The 12,139-nt window shown below is 42.5% G+C and overlaps 1 protein-coding gene across 1 annotated transcript in view; it reads right to left on the reverse strand.

The window, feature by feature from the left end:
* LOC135099718 (caspase-8-like) overlaps nt 1-12,139 on the reverse strand; it is a 43,658-nt gene that overhangs the window by 22,046 nt on the left and 9,473 nt on the right. The window contains 7 exon segments of the mRNA XM_064002182.1: nt 3,021-3,070; nt 3,072-3,116; nt 3,119-3,189; nt 3,378-3,485; nt 5,612-5,621; nt 5,623-5,685; nt 5,687-5,745. Coding sequence (XP_063858252.1) covers nt 3,021-3,070; nt 3,072-3,116; nt 3,119-3,189; nt 3,378-3,485; nt 5,612-5,621; nt 5,623-5,685; nt 5,687-5,745 — 406 coding nt within the window.

Below are 12,139 nucleotides of genomic sequence, written 5' to 3' on the forward strand. Positions count from 1 at the left end.
ATCTGTAGTGTTTAGTTACTTTGTTAATTAGCTAGGTGGTATTTGCCTCAAATGGGGATTTCACTAGACAGAAATCCTTCTAGGTAAGTTTTTTTTTTTTTTTGGGGGGTGGGGTGTTATCTTTTTTCTCTGTGATCTTGAGTGATAATAGTATTTATTTCTTCAAATTTTTTTCACTTAACCCAGTAACTCTTTTTTTTCTTTGTGGTCACCTAGAGGGTGATACTTCACTCTTCAAATTACACCAGGAAGTAAGTGATATACATACACACTTTTTTTTTTTTTTTTATGTAGGAGGGATATCAGCCAAGGGCAACAAAAAATCCAGTAAAAAAAAGAAAAGGCCCACTGAGATGCTAGTCCCCAAATAGGGTCCAAAGCAATAGTAAAAGATTGAAGGATAAGTGTCTTGAAATCTCCCTCTTGAAGGATTTCAAGTCATAGGAGGGTGGAATTACTGAAGCAGGCAGGAAGCTCCAGAGTTTACTAGAAAAAGGGTTAAATGACTGAGAATACTAGTTAACTCTTGCATTAGGTGGACAGAATAGAAGTGAGAGAAAGAAGAAAGTCTTGTGTAGTGAGGCCATAGGAAGAGGGGAGGCATGCAGTTAGCAAGATCAGAAGAGCAGTTAGCATGAAAATAGCAGTAGAAGATAGCAAGAGATGCAACACTGTGGCAATGGGAAAGAGGCTGAAGACACTCAATTAGAAGAGAGGAAATGATGAGACGAAAAGCTTTTGATTCCCATCCTGTCTATAAGATCAGTATGAAGCATGCTCCATATATGGACAAATAAGATCCCTGTACAGAGTTAGCAGCTGGAAGGATGGAAAAAAAAAAACTGGTGGAGACATCTCAGAACACCTAACTTCATAGAAGCTGTTTTAGCTAGAGATGAGACGTGAAATTTCCAGCTTAGATTGTAAGTAAAGGACAGACCAAGGATGTTCAGTATAGAAGAGGGGGACAGTTGAGTGTCACTGAAGAAGAAGGGATAGTTGTCTGAAAGGGTTGTGTCGAGTTGATAGATGGAGGAATAGAGTTTTTGAGGCATTGAACAATTTAAGTTTTGCTCTCCCCCAATCAGAAATTCTAGAGAGATCAGAAGTCAGGTGCTCTGTGGCTTCCCTGCATGAACTGGTTACTTACTGAAGGGTTGGACATTTATGAAAAGATGTGTTTCCTGAATAAGTGAATATTTTGTTTAATTTTTTTATTTCTAAATATATGACTGGGAAACTGGCAAAATTCCAATATTTACTACTGCTTGTCTCAGGCCTTTTATCAGTTTCTCTAAGGCTGCAGAAAAAGCAGTTACAGACAACACACCAAGCAATCTATTTTCTCACGCTTTTACTGGCATTCAGTAAATACCCTCACTGCTGGGGATCCTCAGAATGTCACTTTATGGGGTGAGGGTATTTCTTTTTCACTAGCAGTGGATGCCTTCCCTTCCCTCCATGATGCATTCCTTGCTAAACATTGACCTTCAATTATATAGGTAAGGTTGCACAAACAGCACCATATACAGTTCCTTTGCTTCTTCTCTTCCTCTCCTCTTCTTTCAATGTTCATATTTTCTTTATTAGTGGATAGGGGTAGGCAGTGAGGGAGGAGGAGTGTTGGACACGGAGGAGGTGGATGCAGCAGTTTGTCCCTCCTTGGGTGAAAGCAATAGCTAAGCCACTTCCTTCTTTTATTCTTAATTTTTTACACTTCTCATATATTTTAAGCTACTGGTTAGCATTAATTTTCTTTCTCCCATCCATTGCTGAGTAGTAGAAAGAGCAATAAGAGAGAGAAGGCAGAAAGCAGGGAGCTACAAAACCACTCCCATTGAAGGCACAGAAGCCACTGACAGACCACTCACCTAGCAGCCTAGCTGGGCAAGCTACTTCTTACCAGATACTACCATACGAGGCCTATATCATCATACTTTAAGGAGGAATAAGACTGTAACCCTTGCTACCATATCCAGGCAAAAAACAAGCTGTATAAGATGACTTTGTAGGATCTTTCCTGAACCTGCACCCACTTTTGCCTTATGCCATAGGGCATTTAAATGAAATTTAAACCCATCAACAGTGCTTTTCACAGGAAATAGATACCCTGCCAATGATTCTAGAAGGATAATGAATACATTACTGCACATTTTGAAACATGCCATTTTTTTTTACCAAAATAGGGTGAGTGCCCCTTAAGCTCACTATATGATGGATTGTGTTACGAATGGGTTTTCAGGAACGTAACCCAATCGTATGGTGGAGATGAGGTGTATAGGACATAGATACATGACATAATGACAAGTGGATGATGGCCCGACACAACCTGACAGCTCACTGGAAATAGTGGTGCAGTGAAATTAAATTATAAGCATGCCCACCCAGAGCAGTGGTAACAAAGGGGTTAATAGTGATAAGTATTCCTAAAGCATTCCACATGCACAGTTTTGAAGAGTAATGGCAAGAAGGTTACCATAGTATGATAGTGCAACCTTCAATCCCTTTGACCATGACTCTAGGTGAGTGCAAGTATGGTTCCTTTATATAACAATAAGGATGATTAATATGAATATAGTAGTTTTACAGGTATATCTTTTCAGCATTGTAGATCTGGTGTAAAGTACTAATAAAATAATAAGAGGATACAGAGTGATTTGTGAGAAGTAATATGGCTTCAGAGGAGGGAGGAACTGTGTAGACCAGGTGTTTGCTGTGAGATAGGTGTGTGTGCAAAGTATATACAGTACTAAAAGATAAAGATGTATTTGGGGACTCATAAATTAAGAAAGTATAGGATAAAATAGATAGGGAGAGGTTGTGGACTCTTTTGAAAACTGTAGTAGGTAAGTGATACACCTTAAGTTAGTGTGAGTGAAATTATTAAAATGACTGTGGGGTTTCCTCTTCAGGTAAGGATGCATCAAGGATGTGTGACACCCCCTTTATACTGTACATAATGAATATACATACAGCATGCATCATTATTTAAATACTCAACCAAAACATACACTAGTTACCTTATAAGGGTGACTTTCTCTTCAGACAACTGAGTTACATAGGTGTTATTTCATGCTTCCCATACGAGACTTGAGGTTCTGGCGAGTTTTTCTGCAGCCACATTCTTGATGGGCATAATATGGCCATACTCTTGCAGAGCCTGGCATAGATCTGTGATGTACCAAGAACCTGTGCAAATACATACACAAAAATTTTATTTACACATCTTCAAAATCACTCTCTGGAGCAGCCATAGCAATATGTTGTAAATTAATTTCATACAAAACATAAACATGTGTATATGTCATGCATTTTACCACATATTTATTCTTTAGAAATGTAAGGCTGATAAGACAGTTGTTTGAACTGCTACTTACCTTCAGTCTGACTTCTGACAGCAGTAAAGCCTTGCACTGTGGCAGCAGAGATGAGGCAGTCACTTTCAGAATGGGTGACTATGGTGTTATCTTGCTGTAGCAAGATTGCTAACATAAAAAAAAAAATAAATAACATAAATAAACAAATAAGTAATTAAACTAGGATATGATGATTGCTTGAGGATGGTATTTATTTAGTGTGTGTGTATGCATGTGTTGCCCTTGTCTAGGCTATCCTCTTCATGAGGGACGTTGTTCTGGTATTGGTATACATATAGTAGTACACATATCCTGGTCATGGCACCATGTGATGTTTACTTTAAATTGTGCAGATATATGAATACATTAAGCACCTAGTAGTTCAAACCTGAGATTAATCAGGATAGTTAAATGAGTTGTCTGCATGGGAAGAAAGTGTTGGCTGATGAGTGTAACTGACCTTGGCTGTGCTTGGTATGTGCCTATAAATACTTGGGTCAAAGGGTTTGTATCTTACTCAACCCCACATCCTTGCTAATTAACCAACTTTTTTTTTTTTTTTTTTATGTTGGAGGGACACCCACCAAGAGCAACAAAATTATATCAAAAAAGGCCCTCTGAGGTACCAGTCCCTGAAGAGTAAAAAAGCAATCATCAAAAATTGAAGAATAAGTGTCTTGAAACCTCCCTCTTGAAAGAGTTCTGGTCATAGGAAGGAGGAAATACAGAAGCAGGAAGGAAGTTCCAGAGTTTACCAGAGAAAGGAATGAGAGGAAGAAGAAAGTCTTTTGCAGTGAGGCTGGCTGTGGGAAGAAGGTAAGCATGCAGTTAGCAAGATCAGAAGAGCAGTTAGCATGAAAATAGTGATAAACGATAGCAAGAGATGCAACACTGTAGCAATGAGAGGCTGAAGACAGTCAGTTAGAAGAGAGGAGTTGATAAAGACAAAAAGCTTTTGATTCCACCCTGTCTATAAAAGAGCCAATATGTGTAGAATCCTGCATACATGTGAAGCATACTGCATATAATGACGTATAAGGCCTCTGTACAGAGTTAGCAGCTGGGGGGGTGAGAAAAACTGGTGATGACTCAGGACACCTAACTTCATAGAACCTCTTTTAGCTAGAGAGATGTGAAATTTTCAGTTTAGAATATAAGTAAAGGACAGACAAAGGGTGTTCCATGTAGAAGAGAGAAGACAGTTGAGTGTCAATGAAGAAGAGGAGATAGTTGTCTGGAAGGTTGTGTTGAGTTGATAGATGGAGGATAGATAGATGTGGCTCTGCCACAATTAAAAATTTTTGAGAGATCAGACGTTGGGCATTCTGTGGCTTCCCAGCATGAAATGTTTACTTGCTGAAAGGTTGTATGTCTACAAAAGACATGGAAAAGTGCATGGAGGTATCATCTGTGTAGGAATAGAAAGGACAGGAAGTTTGGTTTAAAAGATCATTGATGAATAATAGGAAGAGAGTGGGTGACAAGACAGAACCCTGAGGAATACCACTGTTAATAGATTTAGAAGAAGAAAAGTGACTGTCTACCACAGCAGCAATAGAACAGACAGAAAGGAAACTTGAGATGAAGTTACAGAGAGAAGGATAGAAACCGTAGGAGGGTAGTTTGGAAATCAAAGATTTGTGCCAGACTCTATCAAAAGCTCTTGATATATCTAAGGCAACAGCAAAAGTTTTACTTAACAATCCCTAAAAGAGGATGACCAAGACTCAGTAAGGAAAGCCAGTAAGATCACCAGTAGAGCAGCCTGAACAGAAAACCATACTTGTGATCAGATTGAAGGTTGTGAAGTAATATATGTTTAAGAATCTTTCTATTGAGGAGAGATTTAAAAAAACTTTAGAGGCAGGAAATTAAAGCAATAAGATGGTAATTTAAAGAATAAGAATGATCACCATTTTTAGGAACAGACTGAATGTAGGCAAACTTCCAGCAAGAAGGAAAAGCAGATGTTGACAGACAGAGCTGGAAGAGTTTGACAAAGGCAAGGTGCAAGCGTGAAGGCACAGTTTCAGAAAACAATAGGAGTGACTCCATCAGGTCCATAAACCTTCTGAGAGTTAAGGCCTGAAGTGGGGTTCTTAGATTTTAATTTATAGTAATTACAGTAATTAATGTTTCTGTCAGGAATTAATATATTTGTGAAATACAGATAGATAGAATTAAAGGTAAATATATATAAAATTAATTAATTATAGAATACACAATAAATACTCCATAAGATGGTAATTACTCACGCCTCAGCCCCCTCATTCCCACGGCATGCCTGGATGAAGTACAGGCGTGGCTTATTAAGCAGTGCCTGACTGAAAGCACAGCTTCCTCAGGTCAGTTGTGGAAATGCAGGTGCGATCATGCAGGTAAATATTATCTAAAAATAAATAAATAAAAAATCAAGTAATTACTTTTTAATCAGAAAATTTAATTGGTACTTATTGCTATTTAGACACAAAAATAAAACAACCCTATTATCCAACACTTTCTGGTACAGGTCGACCATCACTAATCCAAAAATCTCTAACCAATTTCCATCACTAATCTGGCATTAATTTTGGTTGAAGTAATTACAAATTTCCTAGGTTGTCACACCAACCTGCCACCACAAACTTTTTTTTTTCTTTTATAAGAGGATCACTGGCCAAGAGAAAGAAAACCAGAGGAAAAAAAAATTCCACTTAGGCAGAAGTCCCAAAAGAGATGTCAAGAGATTCAAAAAATTGAAGCCAAGATGTTTCCCTGGTACTTCTGCAACAGCTGAATGTAGTGGAGCAGCTCAAGATAGTATCGTCTGGATGACAATATGAAATCCCACCATCAGTACAAGAATATGCAAATACAGTGTTTCCCCTCTATTCACAAGGGTTACATTCCAAAGCCTCCTGCAAATACTGCAAATTTGTGAATCTGGGAGAATATCCCCAAAAATACCTATATTAATAGTTCAAACCATAAAATATATGTCTCACACTTACAAGACACATTTAAAATTCCCTTTAACACAATAAGAAACAATTATTATACATATTGTACATAACAATTTAATAAAACAAAGAAATACAGTACATAGTAAAATGAAAGGGAACTAAACTGATATGTAAACTCTCAATATAACAAACCTCTGTTTACCAAATTTTAGGTAAAATGAACATTCATTTTACTTTATAAGCTGTTTGCGAAATATGGTATAATTCAAAATCATCAAAAGCTTGCTTTATTTTATAAATCCTAGGTCTTAAAATGCGGGAGAGTTGACTGACATGCAATCAACCCCATATTTTTGAAAGGTAGTAAGGTTTTTCTCTCATGGAGGCTTGCCACACTTTCTGCAAAGATGTCATATGCAACTAACTCCTGATTGGCTGTTACCTGTCTCCTCCCCTCTCTGCCCCCAGAGAGAGAGAGAGAGAGAGAGAGAGAGAGAGAGAGAGAGAGAGAGAGAGAGAGAGAGAGAGAGAGAGAGAGAGAGAGAGAGAGAGAGAGAGAGAGAGAGAGAGAGAGAGAGAGAGAGAGAGAGAGAGAGAGAGAGAGAGAGAGAGAGAGAGAGAGAGAGAGAGAGAGAGAGAGAGAGAGAGTTGCATCAGTGCATAAGTGTTAAAAACATGAACATTCTTGAAGTCACAAAGAAATAATATATTGTTATGTTAAGGACTGTGTTGAATAGGGAATGCCAGTGGAATGCCAGTATTATATTGATGTGTAACTGTTACAAGTCCCAGAAAAACATGTAATTTATGATAACTGAAATAATCCAGGCTCTTTGGGCTGAAAGATTAAGTCAGTGATGACATCTGGCAACTCTGAAAATTACCCATTAGTTAGGTTAGCTTAGGAAAGAAATCCACGAATGTGTAAAGCCACAAGTGCTGAACTGCGAATAGGCGGAGGGAACATTGTATGTAAAGGGGCAAAATTCACAGATCATAGCACAATTTGACATCAATTAGAAAAAAAATTCTTTAATTTATATGGACATTTACAGAAGTGGCAGAAACACTGGGCTGTTGTTGTAAAGCTGGAAAGTTGCTATGTATGTTTAAAAAGTAGCACTTAACAACCACTGTATTACTATGTTGCATGTACATTTTCTTCACTGACTTCTGCAAAAATTTAGTCTGTCACTTGCTAACCGTTTCCTGTAAGGATTTGATTGCATAGATTGTACATGAAAAATTATCACTTTATGACATGAGGCACCACTCGAGTATATAGCGAGCTGAGGAGAGAGGGAGGAAGGGAAGGAAGTGGAGGGCCACCCAGCTGATCAGCTCATACAACATACAACTTACATGTTAATTTCTTGCAAAATAAAGCAAAATGTATGTGTCTATCAAATCATGAAGTATGTGTATTACCGTATTTGATGGCATCTAAGATGCACGGGCATGTAAAACGCACCCCCATTTCAGCAGGGCATATTCAGAAAAAATCTTTTTTTCATGTATTTAAGCATGTAATTTTTAAAGCAAGCTAATGGTACAGGTGAACAAAAAGCAACAGTAAAAATATCCTACATGACTGCAGTAATAAAACAGAGGTGAGGCAAAGAATGCAGCCCAACTGGCGAGATGTCAACAGCACACTTGGTGCATCACTAAACAGGGCTGTGTTTTCATTTTCAACACTTCCTTACATCATATTCTAGTTGAAAAATATGATATGGCATCTTTGCCTATGATATGTTGGTGTAAATCTTCGGGTATACAGTGAAGAAAATTTCAAAATTAAATCTATGGGAGACCTCACATTTGCATATGAGACCCAGGGTGATTTTTGAGCTATTTTTATGAAAAAAAGGTGTGTCTTATATGCTGTCAAATATGGTAATTTGTGGGATACCCTGTATATTTTGTGTGTTTGAATCAAGGAGTCAATTTGTGCTACTTTAAGTACCTGTGCTTCATGCAGAGCAAAGTACGCTTTGCAGGTGAGTGCATTCTCACCACCAACACCTCTATATTGCTATTCTGCCTAATGCTGTTCACTCCACTTGTACTGCAGCAATTCACAATCATTAATCCTGCCAAGTCCTCACAGTTAATATGTACACTGTATATATGGCAAAACACTTCTACATTGCTCTTCTTTGAGAAGCTTTTGATAAACAAACACATCACAATTAATGCATACAGACCAGCTGTCAGCTATACCAACACCACATTTGTCCACCAAGAGTCCACTGATGACTATATTCAACACCAACTTCTTGCTTTATTTACATGGCTTGCATGGTAAGTTTAAGAAATGGACATGTGATAGCTCTTTCTCTCTCTATGAGAGAGAGAGAGAGAGAGAGAGAGAGAGAGAGAGAGAGAGAGAGAGAGAGAGAGAGAGAGAGAGAGAGAGAGAGAGAGAGAGAGAGAGAGAGAGAGAGAGAGAGAGAGAGAGAGAGAGAGAGAGAGAGAGAGAGAGAGAGAGAGAGAGAGAGAGAGAGAGAGAGAGAGAGAGAGAGAGAGAGAGAGAGAGAGAGAGAGAGAGAGAGAGAGAGAGAGAGAGAGAGAGAGAGAGAGAGAGAGAGAGAGAGAGAGAGAGAGAGAGAGAGAGAGAGGCTACTCCCTGTGGGTGAAGATGGACCGTGAAAATAGAGCAGGCGGAGGTGTCGCTGCCTGTTTTAAGGACGGCCTCCAAACACAGGAACTTGAGGTAGCCATGCCACACCTGATGGAGGCACTGTTCTTCAGGGTGGTACTTGCAGACAACAGTGTCATGTACTGCCCCCCGAGACAAGGACAAGGCCCACTAGACTTCCTGACGGAGGAACTCGACACCCTGCTCCAGCGTCACAAGTGTTCCCATGTGATGATAGTGGGGGACCTGAATTTCCACATGGAGCAGGATGCCTTCAGTAATCTCCTGGCTGTTCAGGGCCTAATCAACCATGTCACCTTCCCTACACACGAGCGGGGAGGGCTGCTGGATCCTGTGGTGACGGACCTACCCGAAGCCAGCATCAGCTGCCAGCAGCTAGGACCAGTGGGCAGCTCAGACCACTTTGCCGTGCTGTCTCAGGTCGAGCTGCAAACGGCGAGGCAAGATGCTATCCCGCGTACCATCTGGCTTTGGAACAGGGCAGACTGGCCACCCATGAAGCAGGAGATGGAGAACACGGAGTGGGAGGCCCCTCTAATGGGAGATGCTGAGACCAAGGCACGCACCCTCACCACCAGGCTCTATGCCCTCCAACAGCAGCAGGTGCCCAGCCAAGTATATTTCTCCAGGCCTGGTGATCCCGCCTGGTTTGGTTTTCGCTGCAGAGGATCTGCCGAGGCCAAGCATGCTGCCTGGGTGAGGTACAAGCGACACCCGTCACGCAGGAACAAGACGCTGCACCGGGAAGCGTGTAAGAGGATGACGTCCATCTGCAGATGGGCGAGGAATCAGCTAAGGGAGGACAGAAGGCGAAAGCTCAGTGGCCCAGGTGTTGGCAACAAGACCTGGTGGAATCTGGTGAAGGAGCAGCAAGGAGCATGTCACCACGAGACTCTTCCTCCACTCACCAGACCTGACGGATCCACCGCCACGAGCACTGCAGACAAGGCCACACTCCTTGCCGAGCTTTTCGCCAACAAGATGAAGATTGATGACTCAGCATGACCTGTACCACAGCTGGCCCTGGAAACTGACTGCACTGTCACCACTGTCTTAATGACGGCAGAACAGATTGAGCGACTCCTCGGTGCAGTGGAAGTGGGTAAAGCCACAGGCCCGGATGACGTTAGCCCACGGCTCCTCAAGCACTGCACTAGAGAGCTGTCAGCTCCTCTCACCACCATCTTCACATCTTGCCTGAGGGAGAAGAAGTGGCCCTCAGTATGGAAGGAAGCACATGTGGTCCTGGTCCACAAGAAAAATTCAAGGTCTGAGCCCAGCAACTACAGACCCATCTCCCTGCTCTCAGTGGTGGACAAATTGCTGGAGCAAATAGTGGCTGCTGCCATCTGCCAACACCTGAGTGAGAACCACCTCCTCTCAGACAGGCAGTTTGGCTTCAGGCCTGGCAGATCCACCGAAGACCTCCTCCTCATCCTCTCCAAGGATTGGCAAGATGCCCTGGAAGAAGGCCTGGACACCCTTGTGGTGGCCCTGGACATTGCTGGGGATTTTGACAGGGTCTGGCACGCGGGGCTCATTGAATAGCTTCGCGCCAAGAGTGTCCAAGGTGACCTGCTAATGCTGCTCGAAGATTACCTCCAGGGTAGGACCCTTCAGGTAGTAGTCAACGGGCAGTCATCAAGGCCTTCACCTGTCCGGGCCTCACTTCCACAAGGCTCCGTCTTGGGTCCAGTCTTATGGAACATATACATCGACGACCTCCTCCGGCAGCTGTCATCTGTGGCAGCATACGCCGACGATTGCACCCTCTCCCACTCCTACTGCCGCCTCGGCAGTCAGCGTGCCGTCACTGAGCTGAACAGGCAGCGCAGACTGGTGGAGCAGTGGGGAAAGATGTGAGAAGACGCAGGCAATGGTCATCTCGCGGTCCCCAGGTGCCTCACACGCAGTCTCAGGACAGCTGCATTTTGGAGGCAAGAGCCTGCCACTTCAGGATTACATCAAGATCCTGGGCGTGTCTGTGGACCGCGGCCTACACTTCGATCACCACATCGCTGTCGTCGCCCGCCAGACCTCTCTCTGAGTCTCTGCCCCGCGCAGGAGGGCGAACACCCTCGACCCACGGGACATCCTCACACTATACAGGACACAGATATGCCCATGTATGGAGTACGGTGCCCTGTCCTGGATGTCGAGTGCCACCACCCACATGCAGAGACTGGATGCTGTGCAGCAGCAAGCCCTGCGCTTGGTGGCCACCGACGAGGACCAACAGCACCCAGCACCAGTAACGTCACTGGAGCACCGCCGGGACATGTCGGCACTAGTGGTGTGCCACAAAACTCAGATGCAGAGGGTACCTCACCTTGACCCCCTGAGGCTGCTGCCACACACAGTGCAGAGGTGCACCAGAGCTGCGGCTAGTAGCGACGAGCTAGTGAAGGTGCCTCGATCTCGCTCTAGCCAACACCAGCGCACCTACACAACCAGGACTTCGTGGCTGTGGAACATGTTCACGGTGGCCACGCCCCAAGTGCAGGACATGTCCACACACCAGGTGAAGCTGGCAGCCAACAGCTGGCGTAGCACGCACCTGTCCCCACTTGGGCTTTAAATGTTTATTGCATTATTGTATTAGTATTATTATCTTTATGTTAAGTATGTATAGTGTTATTCCTGTAAATAATACTATCGTAGGCTTTTTAAATAATTCCATACTCAATGTGGAATTTTAAGCCTTTCTGTAAATATTTGTTTGAATAAATAAGAGAGAGAGAGAGAGAGAGAGAGAGAGAGAGAGAGAGAGAGAGAGAGAGAGAGAGAGAGAGAGAGAGAGAGAGAGAGAGAGAGAGAGAGAGAGAGAGAGAGAGAGAGAGAGAGAGAGGGTGCATGTAGAATTGTACAATTAGGTAAAAACTAATGAGAAACAGCAACACACCCACTCTACCTACATGCCATAGTGATTAAATAATTATCAGCAGTCAGGAATGTCTAACTGCCACTGCTCCACTCTGAATATGCTTCTGGATCCTCTTCATCAGTTCAGTGAGTCTGAGTTATCTGGGGATTAGTATGAGCCAACTCAGAATGAACTGTCTGAGATTCAAACCCCCATCATGCCCATGGTGACAAGGGCAGCCGCACATGATAATACCATTGGCTTGGTGGAATTACTGTTGTCGTATAGCAATACATTTCGTATAAATTTACATATA

The sequence above is a fragment of the Scylla paramamosain genome, chromosome 4, assembly GCF_035594125.1.
Source record: "Scylla paramamosain isolate STU-SP2022 chromosome 4, ASM3559412v1, whole genome shotgun sequence".
NCBI lineage: Eukaryota > Metazoa > Arthropoda > Malacostraca > Decapoda > Portunidae > Scylla > Scylla paramamosain.